At 51.3% G+C, this 17,744-nt stretch overlaps 2 protein-coding genes across 2 annotated transcripts; both read right to left on the reverse strand.

The window, feature by feature from the left end:
- Positions 1-113: 113 nt before the first annotated feature.
- EV420DRAFT_1223021 (uncharacterized protein) lies at positions 114-383 on the reverse strand (the record flags this gene model as incomplete). Its single annotated transcript, XM_060466480.1, has 1 exon — positions 114-383. A coding segment is annotated over one exon (270 nt), but the record flags the coding sequence as incomplete, so codon positions are not given.
- A 2,134-nt stretch (positions 384-2,517) lies between these two features.
- Positions 2,518-3,637, reverse strand: EV420DRAFT_1487601 (uncharacterized protein; the record flags this gene model as incomplete). Its single annotated transcript, XM_060470539.1, has 6 exons — positions 2,518-2,594; positions 2,714-2,816; positions 2,878-2,964; positions 3,147-3,339; positions 3,384-3,544; positions 3,581-3,637. 6 exons carry the CDS (start codon positions 3,635-3,637, stop codon positions 2,518-2,520), a joined length of 678 nt encoding a protein of 225 aa, XP_060322243.1.
- Positions 3,638-17,744: the final 14,107 nt, after the last annotated feature.

The raw sequence follows: 17,744 nt of genomic DNA on the forward strand, positions 1-17,744 counted from the left end.
CGCAACAGCTGTAGCATTCAGTTGCTGCCATTGTGTTGCTGCAGGAGCCTGCTCAAAGTGTGAAGAAGGATCAAGGGCCTATAGTGGGAAATGCATCGTACCGCCTTGTTTTGACGGTCATGCCCGGCAATACAAAACCAGTGTCTTCCACGCACATTTTGGCTTGCATCTTCGTCCTTGAACGGAGTACAATTAGCTACAAAAAATTTCATCTCCTGGATGAAGTCGTCCATGGAATCGACCAGCCAAGGTATGGCCATAGATCGAAATATGACCAGACGACCGCAGGAGTCAAGGATACGAGTGGGCCGCTGATGCCTGAGAAGCATGTAAGATGTCTTGGCTTCACGGGAGAACAAATAAAAGATAGCTTGCCGGGGATCAAAATCACATTTGTGAAAATGCTTGAGAATCGGACCCAAAGTATGGTTGATGAAGCTGTTCTTGATGAAGCTGCCACCCCAATCAGAGAACCTATGACCCTGCCAGCCAGTGCTGGAAGCTGGGAGATCAGCCACATCCCAGCCACTCTCTTCAACTTGAATGGTCTCCACCCCGTTCCATTCGACTTTCGCCTGTCTCTTCCGATGACGTCTAGCAACATCGCAAGCTTTGTTGGCCACGCTGCGCTGGTGGTAGCCACTGTATTCGCCCGATCAGCGCTTCTTTCTTTCACGTCGTTTGGTACCCTTGGTCAAAGCCGCACCATGTTTGTCTGCTGGGGAAAGGTTTGCCTTGGCAGGACGATCCGGAGGATTAGGTATTGGCCTACTAGGACTGTTCATAAGAAATGAGATCACAGGATTGAAGTGGAAAGCTCACGAGATGGTCTCGTAGTTATAATGATCCGGCGTCATAATGTCCTGCATGTCCTCCCACTCAGATCCCTCCGAAGGAGCCACCGTGTTTTCTGAAATAAACCCCAGCAGTTCCGGATCGACATTGAGTGCATCGGGATCGTCAGTGCCTGTGGTACGCCTCAATATGATGTTTTCAATGTTCTCGGGGAATTGGATGATGTGCTGAGGGCCTTCTGCCAGATCAATGACCTTGGAATTTTCTTTGCCAGTTGTCAATTGAGGAAAACTGTTGTGAGAATAAGCAGGCTTATGTTGCGTGAACAAGTGGGGATTACCACAGGTTAGCTAGGCGAGTTATCAACCTAGTCAAACGCATAGCCGGGCGCAGAGACGGAGACAACACAGACGAAAGAAGAAAAACCAGGAACGAATGTTTTTCTGTGATCACATGATATTCGCAGTTCCGCATCGCACGACGCAGCAGTAGTAACCCAGCATCTTGTCCCTTTACCCCCTTCTCTGGATTGCAGGCATGAGTCGACTCGGATGCTCGTTCCGTTGACCTTGCCCTCACTTCTCATGACATCGACACCCCACTGCTTGCATACTCCAACGGTTCCCACGCCGCTCAAGATAAAATTCACCAAGGGTTCGCAAATCGCGAACTTTGCGAGATAAGGGACACCAACGAGGGAAGATGCAGAGTGGGGCATGGAGGAAGTCTGCAACGCCCAAGTGAAGCTGTGGAAACTGAACGAGAGATCAGAAAAGCGATGTATTGAGTATTCAAATGAATCCAGGATATAATATAAGAGGAGACAAGAAATCCTTCCTTTCTGGTTGGGGTAAGAGATCTCTCTGTTTGCTATGCTTTACTTGGCCAGACACAGAGTTTGAGCCCTTCGTACCTCACGTCAAACTTGCGTGGCATCAAACCAAGGTCATGTGTCAGCCAGACAACAGGGTGCTAAACGCCCTCCTACAGATCATCAAGATCCCAACCACCGTCGCAGGTACAAACCATCCCCTACAGCCCACTGTCCTGCACGAATGCGACCCTCCCAGAGCACACAGCCAAACCGCAGAGCAAACGCCGGCCAAAAACTATGCGCCTTCGACACCATGGTTGAGCAGAAGCCTCTCGAGGCCACTCAACCAGCAGGACTCCAAGATCGCCTGCTCCTCGCAGTGGGAACTTCCGCATCTTCCCAACCCAGCAAACTCAGCACGCAAACAATCTCTGCTTCCAAGTCCAATTCGTGTCATTCCTGAAGCTGGAGATGGATGCCTTTTCCAGGCGACAGCATTCAACGATGCTTCATATCCTCAGCTCAGCCGAACGTCTTCAGTGCTTATGCGACCCATCCTCAATTATCTCGACACTTCAGAAAATGCGGTCTACCCAATGTCGAATGCCTTGAACCGCAAATCTCCAATTACCCCCGCTATCCAGTCGTATTGAAAGATGCGCCTTCCTCGCTCAATGCCAAACAAAACAAGCGTTCTATGATTGGCGACAAGATAAAGAAGTTCGGCCAGGAAAAAAAAACAGGAGGCTCTAATCGCCTGTTTGGAGGAGGCAAAGATGTTGAAGGAAGGAATATAAGTGTCGTGTTGAGGCGGACGCACTAGTTCACCAACCTATTTGCACGATAGATGACCCCTTCCTCGTGTAACCTGCAGAATGTCTCGATGACAGCCTTGCTCAGACTCTCGTTCATCGTGAACGCGAACGCGGTCCCAGTCGTAGCTCCTGCCTAGCCGATGGAGCTGGTTGGTTATCCTTGCTTGTACCTACATCCGTTGTTAGTCCAAATTCATGTTAAAAGGAAGGAAAGCTGACTCGTTCTTCCAATCCATAGCCGTCTCCAGAAACCTCTCCCGACCAAGATCATGCCTCATTTTTCCCTCACTTTTGAATAACCGTTTCTCCACTACACTCTGCATCGATATACCAGTGTGGTCAAAGCCAGGTGAAAACAACGTCTTGCGCCCAAGCATGCAAGTACTGCTGGACTGCGTATCGCATGAGAAGGAGGCGGGATGGAAGAGGATTGTGGTGTAAGTGTGTGTGTACCGGCTGCATGGGTCCGTGGTCAACAGCTGTGGTACCGTCGACAGAATTCTTTGCCCCATGAGCAGAAGCTGGCGGTGGGGGTGTCGGCTAACGATATTTCTGAGGAGAGGGCTGAGGATACGACTGCTGTTGGGCATCGTGCCCGACGTCCCGAGGTGATACCAGAAGTCTCGACATCGAGATATGGGTTGACGAAACTCGCACTAGCGTCGTATCAGGCTTACGTTTCCTAACTCCCAAGACTTTCCTGAATCCTCCTACCCTCCTACAAAATCTCCCCAGCCACCTCCAAGCGGCCGATATCCTCCAGGTGGAGGCGGTGATTGCACAGCTATTACGCTCTCTTGCCCCGCTACTGTGATGTACGGCTGAGTAGGATCAAAATTGTAGCACTGCTGGGCATATGCAGATTTTCTGCTATGTTCGATGGTGCTTGGTGATGGAGTGGTGCCAGTGACAGATCTACCCATGATCAGACAGAGAAAGGAACAGTACAAGCTACGCACCCCTCTTCTCGCCCTTGGGCATCGCATTGACGAAAACTTGAGTCCTCCTTTTTCTTCTCCACCTTGACCTTTTTCTCCCTGGTGTTGGTATTGTTGGTCTTCAACGCCTTGGCCGTGAGCTTTGCCTCTTTTTCCTTAGCTTCTTTTTTAGCTGTAAAAGACTAAGCATGTATGCACGGTGGTGGTGGTGGTGTTACCGGCGCCAGGTCCCAATAAGGAATGGCCAGGTCCACAGCCCTGACATGGCGAACCATGTGCTGTGGCTGCAAAGGCTCATACCGTTGTAATCACACTGTTGAGTGTGTCTCGTGGGGTAGAGACCGCTGAAGTGGGTAACATAATGATGGGATTGTGAGAACGAAACAAGGAAATTTACAGAGCTGAAGTATTTATGGGATGATACAGCAGTGTACAGTTAAAAACTTGACTTGGCAAAAGAAGTTAGTCTAGGACTTGAGTGTCTTCACTATCAAGAAGGATATGGAGAACTTGTCGTGCAAATGATACCTATTTCAGGGCTGCTGCAAGGGGCTGAGTTGCTAGCGTGAAAACGTTATGAAAGAAACAGGCACGTAAATTCTGTTGGAAGTCGCCGGTTCTGTCGTTACAACAAAATGTGTCTCATCCTTGACCTCTGAACCACAAAGATGGCACAAGCGCTGACAGCATGGAAGGGGAGAACACCTTCGTTCTGCCCATCGGAGGACTTTCAAGTTCCGTCTACTCACAGGGTAAATGACCTCCGCGGCGAGTATATGAAAAGATGTCAACAGGCGTACTAGCGCTTCTCATTGAAACCCGGGGGTGCACACTGCGAAGAGGAGGCAAACTGGAGTGAGGCGATGTAAAGGACTTTGTTGAAGAGTTACAATCGCAAAGTCTGTTAGTCCTCTAATCTATCACAGTACGAGGCAGCATAAACTTCGTCCTAGACTTCCGAGCGACAATAAGTTACAACGGCATGAACTTGCTCACGAAGAAGTGCTAGTCGTCGACGTTTGGACCACCGAAGAGCCTCTAAAGCCAAGGAGTAAGACGATGTCAACAAGCGCGCCAACACCTTTCGATGCGCAGGAACTGGCACAAAAAAGTACGAATGGAAGGTGGATGCTATTAAATGCTATTAATTTGGATGGGTAGTCCCAGCCAAAGGTCACTATGGGTAAGAACCGTGTGAGGGAAATAACGTAGCCTCTGGAGGAGAGGACATGAAGTCATAGATGTTTTTTTAACAAGACTTCTTGACTTATCTACGACTGAACGCCCAGAAAATTATGGGAGACATCGAGTGATATGGGCGCTATTACTTAGTACCGACGTTGTAAGCACTGGCAGATTTGGCAGCAATGCATGGTGAAAACAGTAATGCAAGGCAGACTTTATGTATCTGCAAGAGAAAGTGAGACAGATGTGAAACAAATGCACGGACCACAAAGAAGCGGTCAGAGTGCATAATGATGATACCACAGACTCGGATGAGATGGGCAAGAATAATCCTCCGCAACGTTCTCATTAGTCAAGGTCATGGTGGCCATGGTAGTGGTGGTGTAATGCATGCCTGAAACATCGGGAAATCAGGAAACCATTCAGGGAACAGCCGAGTACCATTGCACAGATAAAGTCTTTCGCAAAGGACACCATCTGTGGTCGTAACCACTGCACAGATGACATCCTTCGCAAAGGACGTCATCTGCGGACGTAACAAACAAACAGATGGTGGTGAATCTGAGAAAGACAAGAAGCAGACATGGTGGATTATGGTACAATAAGTGATGCCAATCATTCAGCGCAGCAAGAACAATAGCAACCAAGTTGGCGGAGGGCTGGTCGATGTCGCGGTTGTAACCTTCTATGCTGATGCGAAAGAGCTTGAGAGTAAGATTCTTCGTGATACATGTGTGAAGTATCAGTCACAACAAGGGCATCGAGGAGCAAGGATGTAGTTGTCGTGGGCCAAAGTTAGCTCCTCCCAAAATTTAGTCGCGCCTGGCACCAGGATCATACACTCTAGTAAAATCGGAAGCTGGATCCAGAAACGACGTCGGGCCGTTCAATGCAGGGTGGGCGTTTCAGCAGGAAAGTATACATTGTCGCGAGTTAATGCCAGGGCAAGTCATGTCTGGCCGATGGTGGTAAGTGGTGGTCAGGTCATGGTGGTGGGCAGAAGTGAAGAAGTAAGCACGTGCTTCTTCACAGATAACTGGAAAACTGGCCACCTCTGCTGATACAGCTCAGGTAAATAAGCGTAAACTAATCTACCTCGGTAGCTTGTTGTAAATAAGGTTACACATATTAAGAAAAACGGTCAAGAAGATGAGATATGCAATAAAAAGGATGGTAATTGTATGGCTATGGCATTGGTGTTTTTGGTTGAGGCTGGACATACTCTTCGCTTGTATTCAGCCCAAATTCTGCCTGCCAGACATATGCATGTTGTGTGCCACATATGAGAGATGCGAACCAACACCCGGTTTGTTTTCTCTCTCTTTAGTCCTGGGAGTGCGGGCAGGGATGGCGTTAGACCGAGGTAGAAGCTCAAGCGAGATACCAATTGGGGCCATACTGGGCCGTCTTCAAAGAGACGTTGGACAATATGAAGAAATACCCTGCAGATCAGCAGGGGCACTTCTGTAGAGTCTAGGATGTGGTATCGCTCTAATCGCGGCAGGCCTGAATCTGGTCAGACAACAAAAAGGGCGAGAGAATTCTGACATTCTACTAATAGATAGTTACATCTTTATATACTACAGAGTTTGGACTCATACTTAGTAACAATACAACCCGAGTCAGAAGACTCGGTAACAAGTCACAATGTAGTCTCTCATAGACAGACGACGATACACACCTGTTGACGGGAGGGAGTGACGGTGTGTATGTAGTCTGTTGTTTATGTACCCCCTCTTGCTATAACCGTCACTCTCTTACATAATCAGTTCACAACGCATGTGAATACAATGTGTTGAAAAAGTTAATTCTCTTAGTATTGCATACATTTCAGCTATTATGACATTCTCATAGCAATATCAACTATTTTTTTGCCAGAAAATGTCATTCTCTACAGGTTTTTTCATATAACATGTTCAGTGGCACACAGCCCCAGCTCGGGCCGGACGATAACCAGTCTGCAGAGAAAAGGCCTTTGTCGCCTTCTACAAGGTGTATTACACTTCATGTGCATTTGAACAACCACATATAATGTATACATGCAAGACACCTTGGCTTTTTCTTGACCAAATTGCGAGTAAGTAGGAATTCCGTTTACCGGTAGTGGTGGGAAAGTACTTCTCGATATGGATGTTGATGTAACGGGACCGACAGTCATAGCAAGGGGGGCGCGGTAAAAACAGGACTAGTCACAATGAGTTATACAGGAAAAGAGGGACGGAGGCGAAGGCATCGGAAAATAATAGAAGTAAACCCAAGGGAACAGTACTATACAACAAGGAATTGACACGGAATGAATATAAAGTGGCGCAGACCGTACATCCGCACGTCCATCACTGTGGCTGTACACCTGTGTTCCTGGATTCTAACCACCATACTCCCTTCCCATGTCGTTCTGCCCACAACAGCCGAGTAAAGTACGTGTTCTTTTCAGTTTTTGGCTTAAATTTATCTCTAGGACCATGTGGCCCTTTCCCAGTGCCCAATGCCCAAAAGATGTTGCAAGTTGTTACGACTATGGGAATGACAGCCATCACCACCTAACCGAGAGACTTTTAGCCCTCCAATAGTGTGATCCTGGAAGGCCATCACCATCAGGGCTCTTCAATGCTCACTTACCATGCTCAATGCACCTCTGGCACTCATAACGAAATTGGGGAGGTTGACAGCAATCAGGAGGCAAGGCCAGTAAACCTTATGCCCATGACGTCTTGCTGAGCCCACTTGCTGAGCCCACATAGCGAAATCCAGATGATGTAACTTGTAAGACACCTGTTTCTCGTCGGCGACTCGGACTAGCAGATGCACAAACCGACGAGGAACAAGAGAGTAGGAGGGACAGGCAGATGGACGGCGCATGGTAACAGGTAACAGAGACCACGGAGACAAGGTATGTAACTGCGTATATTGTCGTTGCTGCTCATTCTCTCTCCATATATTTCATGTCTTACCGTTCTGTTTATATCTAATTAATTTTATCGCAATCTATCTTGTAATCAATGAATGAAACTGAACCACTAAGCGAGATTTGCAGCACGAAGAAGCATAATATTGGCCTGCTAGTACTCCCAAAAACCAACCCACTGCCATTTTGGGAAGTTATCATATTCCCCCGCCATGTCATTGAGTACGCACTGTTAAACTGTTGAAAGCATTTGAAGGTGAGGCGAGTCCGTATCCTACCTAGTTCATCATCATACTGACGAGCTCCTGGTATTACTATACCACCTCAGGTTCAACGTCATAGTCATCGGCTAGTGTATTGTCGGCCTTGAAGTTTCGAGTTCCATTCAGAGCATTCTTCCTTCTCTAGAGCCCGGAACATTCCTCATTCCATTGAGAGCTACCGCCATATCATGTTCATTTCGATATGCATGGGAGTTGCCAGTGGCTCTGGTGTGATGCCCAGCTAGCGATCATAACATGCAGCGGAGAGATACTACGACTAAACAACGACTTCACGTGGCAGGGAGGACACTCATTTCTGCTTTCGTTGCAGTGGTGACGTCGCTGACTAGGATTGAACAGAAGGCTGAGAACCTTCGATCGAGTACGACCAATACCAGCACAAGAGAGAAATAAACTCGATCATCAAAACCTGCAGGCTTCACATCATGAGACCGACGCGTCCAAAGACACGACTACATAATAACGTAGCAGGGATTTCAAGGAAACGGACCACAGGTGAGAGCTACAGAAGATCATCGAAATTTTGCACATGGCGACCCACCCGCAGGTAATGGTTCAAGTTTGACCGTGAGACCTGATCAGTTCTGCTTCAACTTCGCAGGCCATAGCACCTCACCGCTCATCAGGGGTTGCCAGTGAACGCATTTATAAGAGCCTCGAATATCTGATTTAATACTCTGTTACGGTTTATTCTTTTCTTTTCTTTTCCTTACGTATTCAGGCTTACCTTTTGATGCGATTCCGATCGGACGCTCTCACAGTACTATTTTTAGTCTATCCAATATGTATTTAAGTAGAGCCTCGGCTGGTCTAAACCCCAGCTTCGGCTAAGGTTTAATCTACCTAACTCAAAGCTCCCCGTTTCGTGACTATCTGTCCCTGTCGCTTGCTCGTTCCCCAAGACTTTGACCTCTATTGTATCGTCCACCGAAGTGCGAGTGGCGATCCATAGTTGATCTAAGTTTTGAGAGTTAGTGGCTAACATTTAGCCGAAGCTCGTCTTCAACCGCCCAGCGTCACTTCCGAGAAAGAGCGCTGCTCGGTTTCTCTCCAAAGAAATACCCCGCTTGACCAGAGAGGTCATCGCGTGCGTTCGTGTGGACAACCTGGTGCTTGTCAACGCATAGCGAGTGGACCAACGGAAGAGCAATTGACTCACACACCTTCCAAAATTCACCCGATACACTTCCTCGTTGCAGTAGTCCTTTGGGTAATTCCCTTCAGACTACTCCTTCCGTTGTTTGTGTTCGAATTGATTATTGGATTCATCCTTCACGACGACCTTATCCTTGCAGTCTTCGTGACTGTTTTCTTCACCCTCGTCCTCATCGGGCTCGGAGTATCGGCAGTGTTGCTAGCAGGACTGCTAGTCGCCCTGTATACGCTATACCCCCGCCTTGTTTAAGGACACCACGTATCCCAACACGAAACCTTTCATTCTCGCTCTCCAGCTCGCCTCTATATTAACAATCGCCTTGTTAATAGTGACGAGCTCTCCATCCGACGAAACCTGCGAAATCCAGTTAATGAGCAGCTCCAATTACGAGACTGACCTTAGCCTGATTATCGCCCTCCTCATTGTTCTCACCATACTTGCTGTTTATCAGCTTGCATGGTCAATCGTCGAATTACGCCAAGGATAAGCCCACGTACGGATGCCCTTATCCGACGCCATTCCCATAATCTCCGCGCTTTTTATAACCTTTTTGTTGTTCACCTCCTTGTACTACGTCCAACGGTGCTGCCATCAGCAGAGGCGAGTACGAGCACAACTCCCGTTTCATTACGTTCCGGCAACCCCGGCGTATCCACCACCCATAATCTTTATCCCCGCCGCATCTCAGCAAACCCTTCACGATGGCCGACCCATCACACCCCGGGGACCTGGAGGATCCCTCTACGGGTCGTCGCAGTCCAGCTCAGGATCCTCAGGATCGAGCACAGACTCCTACAGAAGCGCCTCCGAGTCCGTCGAGTCTGTCAACATCACCGATACCAGGGGGGTACTCTTCGACCGAAGAGACGCGCCCCTACCAGGCCTCTTCGCTCAGCCTCCAGTCGCAGGCCAGTCAAGAGAAGAAGGAAGGAATTTGGAGTCGGGCGAAGAAGAGGATGTCGATACAGAGCTCGAAGGAGACGAGCTCACCGAGCTTGAAAGAATCCGAATCGAAGACCTCCTCGATGACCTCTACCCGAATACGGAGGAAGATGCAACCTATACCGGAGACAGTTGGAGCGGACGCTCCCAGCACAGGTGGGAGAGTGCAGAGTGGGGATCAGTACCCAACCGCACCGCAAGGATCAACGACAGGTGGGAACAGGCCAGAGACCGAAGAGTGGCCGCAGACATCGCAAGGGATCGAGCCCGCTACGAAGCCTCTCGAAGACAACGAGACGACTTCGGAGAAGATTCCGGAGAGCTTAGCCTCGGGGCCTCCGCAGCTACCACCCACGCAGCTAGTCCACACCTTATTCCAGAGTCCTGGCCAGCCAATAGGGGAGAGCCAGTCGCCTGGTATCCACGAACCAGTTGGGTCTACGCCGAGCCAAGAGAAGAAACTCCTGTGGCCGGAGTCACGTCCGGAACGGAGTCCGACACGGTCTCTGACAGGTCCGAGACCCCAACGCTCCCTCCCGCCGTCGCCGCGCACGAGCCGACGGATAGGGAGCTTTGGAACGAGTACGGCGAGTACGACACCGAAGACCTTGGAACAGTTACCGCTTCCGAGCGACTCGCCGGAATCTCCGACTGGGAACCGTCCGTTGCGTCGAGGGCCTTCGCCGACCCCGTCCCTCTCGCACAGCGTCCATGGCCGCTTTTATACCACACGTACGTCGAGTCCCTCGGACTCCCTCGAGCTGCCCGGGAGTCCCCAGAAATTGAGGCCAGAATGGAGCAAGGAAGAGCGCATGATGCACGCATCCGCCGAGCCGAGGAGGACGCCCTCCAAGGACCCAATGGCTGGTGGGACTTACCCCTCGAGCCCGACGCCACCCCCGCAGAAATTGAAAACCGAATTCGAGCAGCCGCCGTCCGATATACCGGAGCGGCCCGAAGAACAGGAACCGACCTGGAGGCCCGAAGAAGAGCCTGGGCGGTCTACCAGTCGGAGATCTCCGACCCCGACTCCGACATCGAGCGGCAGAAGAGGAACGCGAGAATCGACCGACTCGCCCGAGAGAGGAAGGAGGCAGAGGATGCCGCCTCGACCCCCAAACCAGGCCCTGGAGCCAACGGTGATGGCAGCGGTCAAGCAGGTTCTTCTTCTGGGCCCCACGCCTAGGCCTGGTATCTTCGAGCTATTACCATGGCACGGGCTGTACGAAATCATGATGGAAGATATGGAGAAGGACCTGCAATGGCTCTTCTCCGAAGCAGGAGAAGATTATCGACACGCCAAGCAGATGGGGGATGTATACCTCATGAAGAACATCCTCGAAGTAGAGACCTGGCACAGGGCGGCCCTCGTCTGGAACCTGGTGAACCCAGGAGCGCCCCAGCCAGGGTGTGAACCCTACAAGCGACCTCAACCGATGCCTCATCCGACGGACCCGTCGGACTTCTTTCCCGAAGGATTCTTCGGAGGGGCGGGAGGAGACGATGACGACATGGACGACCCAGACTCCGGGCCGTCTCGCCCTGACAAGGGGAAAGGGTCCACGGTGCCCCCAATGCCGCCAATGGGACAGAAGCCGCCTCAAAACTTCGGTGGCTATCCGCCTCCAGGGGACAATAGGAACTTGCGGTCGGTATCGCGACCACCCAAGGCGCCGGTACCTCCGCACGTACCATCCCCTCCGGATCCAATACCACCCTGGCAACTTGCGCCGGGGGCAGTCAATAACCCGTGGAATGATGTCAAACCCAAGTTAGTGACCCAGCCGGAGTACTTCACCGGGGTTTCCTCGGACATCACGTGCTTCTTACATCACTGTGAAGTTTACTTCGCAGTGTTTCCCATGTACTACAGCATGAACGATCAGGGGCATAACCCCTACCGCATCACGTTCGCCCAGGGGTATCTACATGGGGACGCGCAGCAGTGGTGGGTCGATCAGTACTACCGGTACCGGGACCCGCAAGGTCATTGGAGATTCCCCACATGGGCGGAATTCTCCGAGGATCTTAAACGCGAGTTCCGCGAGGTTGCGGAACTGACCATATGGAAGTCGGAATGGAAGAAGATCCGACAGGCGGATTTTAAATCCGCAGTCGAGTTCTTCGCGAAGTTTGAGCGGCTGGCCCACAAGTGCGAGGAGTTCGGGGACGAAAAACAGATGTTCGAAGCGGTGGAAGCGGCAATTAGGCCGACGGTGCGCAACACGGTTATGCATGGGGACAACGAGCGCCCCACAACCTATGCCCAGTGGAAGGCACGAGTGTTGCGTATCGACGCAAACTATCGGTACGGAGTAGCCCAGGGGTTGGGCAATAAGTCCTCCTCGAACCAAGGAAGTTCGGGTCGAGGCAATCAACAAAAGAGCGGCGGACAAAGTTCGGGTGGCGACAAGAAGGATGCCACGGGAACGACATACGGCGGTGCCGGTCAGCCGATGGAGATAGACAAGTTACGAAGCGACAAGCGATGCTTCAAGTGCGGCAATACCGGGTGGAGCCGGGACTATAAGTGTCCAACGGACAAATCAAAATGGCTTCCTGTTAAACTCCCACCTCGCAAGAAGATCCCCGCGCAACGTCTCTGTCAATTACTCGCTGAAGCAGAGAAGGAGGAGAACGGGAAGGAAACGAAGATCGAGGAGGTCAAGGAGGTCAAGGACGATAAGTCGTCAAAAGACCAGCCGGCGTCGAAATAAGCGATTCGACGGCGTCGGCAAAGGACTTAGTTTCATCTGGTGCGCGCTCCTGTACAACTAGTCGGACTTATACTACGTATGTAGGTACCCCCTATGAGCAATATACCAATTATTTCGCCGCGTTACCAGTAGAAGAAACTAAGGACAAGGAATCGCAAACTGCCAACGGCGTAGGAGGGGATTTCCGCCACTCTGCGCAGCCTGTGCTTAGTACTGAACCCCTAGGGGCCGTCCTAGCTCAGGAACCCCCGGCCGATCGTACAGGGAAAGCCCCTCGAGGGCAGAGCCCCCTAGATCGTGTCACGACTGCACCCTTGACGAAGGGAGGTCACCCCGGAGTGGGAGAAAGGCCGACGACCCAGCCCGCTGGGCCTGCGTCTTCGTCTGTGGAGCCGTCTGTTCCAGCGGGAGGCGCTGAGAAAGCAGCTGAGGCCGTGAAGTCGAGGGACCACCTGCCCTTAGTAGCCAAGGACAATGCTGCGGCAAACGGTGCAGACCCCTCGCCGGAGCCAACATGTGTGCGCTCACGAAGGGCCACCCGAAGTACCGCCGGGTCCAGGAAGAGCGTAAGGAATGGATCGACAGTGGAGGTTGCAACGTCGCGCACAAGCGCCCGAGGCCAGGGCCGAACACAGGGCAGCGAGCCCTCCTCCACCACTTCGACGGAAGGCGCCCAAGTGCCGCTGAGGGGCCCCCTTCAGCCCGGTGACCAAATGCCGCCTCGAAGCAAGACCAATTCCGTTTCGTTGGAAGAAGTAGAAGATGAAGAAGCCCACTTACGGTCCGACATCCCGGTCGTAACCCCACGACGTGCGCCTTCGCCCGCTGTATCGCTATCTGCGACCCCTCTTGACAGGAAGATCATTCCCGACATGTATTACGAACCCCACGGGATCCTCTGGACCCGTCGAGCCCTACGAATCGCTCGCGGAGATGCAGCTGTTCGTGCTGTTCTTAACGGATGGATACACCCTCGACGACGAGAGGAGGTGACTGACCAATTATGTCACCAACTAGAGGAGCAGACCGAGACGGCTTCGCAGGCCAGGGAGCGGTGGCAGTGGATGGAAGATCTACAAAAACCGCCTATGTACATACGAGGAAGGAAGGGGCGGAATGTATCCATAAAAGTGCAATTAGAGACACTCGACACTCGGGAAACCCATGCCGTATCCGCCCTCATCGATAGTGGGGCAACGGGAAGCTCCATCGATCGGGCCTGGGCCCAGGCCCATGAGCTTAATTTAAAGAAGGCGGCTCGAGCCGTTCCGGTGTACAATGCCGACGGCACCCGCAACAAAGGCGGGGATATAACCAAATATGCCGAGGTACGGCTACGGATAGGGGACCACGTGGAACGGATCGAACTCGCGGTAGTCGATCTAGGCTCCACGCCCTTGTTCTTGGGGCATGACTGGCTACAGCGGCATAACCCACTGATCGACTGGGACACCGGAGCGGTTACTTTGGCCCGGTGCACGTGCAGAAAGATCCCCTTTTCTCTCCCCGATACCGACCCCTCCGCGCGATGGGACGAGTACGAGGAAGGGGATACAATTCTGGTAATAGACTTTGAAGAAGCCTTTCACGTACGAGCGATGGGGACCAAGGCCAATGAGCTGGCGGCCCAAGCCAATGCCAAAAAGGCCGCCAAATCCTTCGAAGAAACGGTGCCCAAAGAATATCGAGAGTTCGAAGACATTTTTGACAAGGAAAACTTCGACGAGTTGCCCCCTCGCAAACCTTGGGATCACGCTATTGAATTGATCCCCAATGCCAACGCCAATTTAGACTGTAAAGTCTACCCCCTGAACCATGCCGAACAGGAGGAATTAGACAGATTCCTGGACGAGAACTTGTCTACTGGCCGAATTCAACCATCAAAGTCCCCTATGGCCTCGCCGTTTTTCTTTGTCAAGAAGAAGGATGGCAAACTGCGTCCCGTCCAAGACTACCGCAAACTAAACGAGATGACGATCAAGAATCGTTATCCACTACCGCTTATCGGGGAACTGATGGACAGATTGAAGAAGGCCAAATACTTTACCAAGTTGGATGTGTGCTGGGGATACAACAACGTGAGGATCAAGCAAGGGGACGAGTGGAAGGCCGCGTTCCGAACGAATCGCGGACTCTACGAACCCCTAGTGATGTTCTTCGGACTTACCAACTCCCCCGCCACGTTCCAATGGATGATGAATGACATTTTCAAAGATCTCATCGCGGCCGGAGAGGTATCAGTTTACTTGGATGACATCCTTATCGCTTCAAAAACCAAGGCGGAACATCGACGGATCGTGCGCAGGGTGCTGCAGATTCTCCGCGAAAACAAGTTGTTCCTTAAAGCGGAAAAATGCGAGTTCGAGGTGGAGGAAACCGAATATTTGGGGGTGATCATCAGCGAGGGGAAGATCCGCATGGACCCGGTCAAGATTGCGGGACTGCTCGACTGGCCGGTCCCTCAGAGGAAACAAGAACTACAATCCTTCCTGGGATTCTGTAACTTTTACAGACGCTTCATCCGCGATTACAGTAAGCACGTGAGGCCTTTAACCTCCTTGACGGGGAAGCAGGATTGGCAGTGGGGAGAAGCCCAGCAGAAAGCGTTCGAAAAGCTCAAAGAGCTATTCCGCGAGGACGTCATCCTAGCCATCCCCCTAGATGAAGGAAAATTCCGGGTGGAGGCGGACTCGAGCGAGGGAGCGATAGGAGCGGTACTCTCCCAGTGGCAGGATGAAAAGTGGCGACCGGTTGCCTTCCTCTCCAAGGCCCTCTCCGTCACCGAACGCAACTATGAAATCTACGACAAGGAGCTCTTAGCTATCATGATCGCCCTTGAAGAATGGCGTCAGTACCTCATGGGGGCTAGAGAAGATTTCGAGATCTGGACTGATCACTCAAACCTCCAATACTTCCGCAAGCCTCAGAAACTCAACCGACGGCAAGCCCGATGGGTGACCGAATTGGCGGAGTACCAGTTCAGTCTGCACCATAAGCCCGGGGCCCAAAACCGAAAGGCCGATCTCTTATCCCGAAGGGCGGATCACGACCAGGGGAAAGAGGACAACCGAAATGTAGTGGTTCTGAAGGCTGAACACTTTAGGGCGTTGGTGATGCTCACTGAGGAGGAACTTCACGAAAGGATCCGAATCGCTACGCACGACCCCCGACGTTGGGATAGAGGAATTTCTGATTCGCTCAATCACGAAAAAGGGGTTTCGCGTGAGCAGAACCTCTTATGGTACGACGGACGCATCTACGTACCGGTGGATCGGGATCTACGAGGACAGATCATTGCTCTCAAGCATGATCATGTCACGGCAGGGCATCCAGGAATCGAGAAGACCAAGGAGCTGATACTTCGCGATTACTGGTGGCCACGCATGCGTAGAGACGTGGAAGCTTATGTGAAGGGTTGTGAGGTCTGCCAACGGACCAAGGCCGATCGACGACCAAAGAAAGCCCCACTTCACCCAAACGAGGTGCCGGTACGACCTTGGACCCACATATCAGTGGACATGATCACCAAACTACCGAACTCCAAAGGCTTTGACTCCATTTTGGTCATCGTCGACCGCTTCTCTAAAACCATTATCCCCATTGCGTGCACAGAAGAGCTCACTTCCCTCGGCTTTGCCAAGATCTTGAGGGACTACGTCTATGTGCCCTACGGGGTAATGCCAGAAAAAATCATCTCGGACCGCGGCTCGGTCTTTGTCTCCAAGTTCATGAAGGAATTCTATACCCTCATTCACGTCGAAGGAAACCCTTCCACCGCATACCATCCACAGACGGACGGGCAAACTGAAAGAGTAAATCAGGAAATCGAAAAATACCTGAAGATGTTCGTCAATGATCGGCAGGACGATTGGAGTGAATGGCTACCCTTAGCAGCCTTCACCCACAACAACCGCCAACACTCATCCACCGGGTACTCCCCATACAAAGTAGTGTTTGGAAGGGATGGGCAGGTCATCACCGCATCGCGAAAGCCAACGGTAGTACCGGCAGCGACGAAATTGGTAGCAGAAATCGAGAAGGCGCAAAGAGAGACCAAGACGTCCCTAGAAAAGGCGGCAGAGTCGATGAAGAGGGCTTACGATAAGCATAAGGGGCCAGCGGTGGAATATCAACCAGGAGACAAGGTATGGCTGGACACAACCAACCTGAATCTCCCTCGACCCACCAAGAAGCTAGGAGACCGTCGTATTGGGCCCTTCACTATCGTCACAAAAAAGGGGGCCTCAGCCTATGAGCTGAAACTACCGGCCAAGTGGAAGATTCATAACCGTTTTAATGAATCCCTCCTAACGCCTTACGAAGCTCCTGCTTTCCTAAACCAACCACATCCCGAACGGCCACCTCCAGAACTAATCGACGACGAAGAGGAGTACGAGATTGAGGAAATCGTGGAACAACGAGATAAAGTCGTAGGCCGAGGACGAACCCGTCACACCATAACCGAATATCTCGTAAAATGGAAGGGATATCCGTGAGAGGAGAACTCCTGGGTCAAATGCTCAAACATGGCAAATGCAGAAGAACTCGTAAACGAGTACGAAGCGCACCTCCAAAGAATCCATTGGGAGGTCAATAAACATGGAAAGACCATTGGGAGAGACGATAAAATACCTCCAGACGCTGAGATAGTCTATCATGACTCAGATACCCCATGCCTGACGGATATCGAAACCACGTACTCCTCTGAATGCACGAACCCAAGACACTCCGACTCACAATCATCAATAGTAATGCGAGAAGTTACTACGGAGGAGGCGGACGGAATACCCATCGTAGAGGAAACATCAGACGATGAGGACTCCAAGCTCGATCTCGAAAACCTACAAAGAGTCTACGAAAATTGGGAATTCGACTCAGAGGATGATGAAGACGATGACGACGATACCTGGTCCTTCTACAGTCAATCCGCACAAAGTGGAGGGGAGAGTCAGGACTCATTCGGGACGAACGAGTCTTGAGGAGGGGGTAATGTTACGGTTTATTCTTTTCTTTTCTTTTCCTTATGTATTCAGGCTTACCTTTTGATGCGATTCCGATCGGACGCTCTCACAGTACTATTTTTAGTCTATCCAATATGTATTTAAGTAGAGCCTCGGCTGGTCTAAACCCCAGCTTCGGCTAAGGTTTAATCTACCTAACTCAAAGCTCCCCGTTTCGTGACTATCTGTCCCT

The sequence above is a fragment of the Desarmillaria tabescens genome (genome assembly GCF_030435595.1).
Source record: "Desarmillaria tabescens strain CCBAS 213 chromosome Unknown EV420scaffold_129, whole genome shotgun sequence".
NCBI lineage: Eukaryota > Fungi > Basidiomycota > Agaricomycetes > Agaricales > Physalacriaceae > Desarmillaria > Desarmillaria tabescens.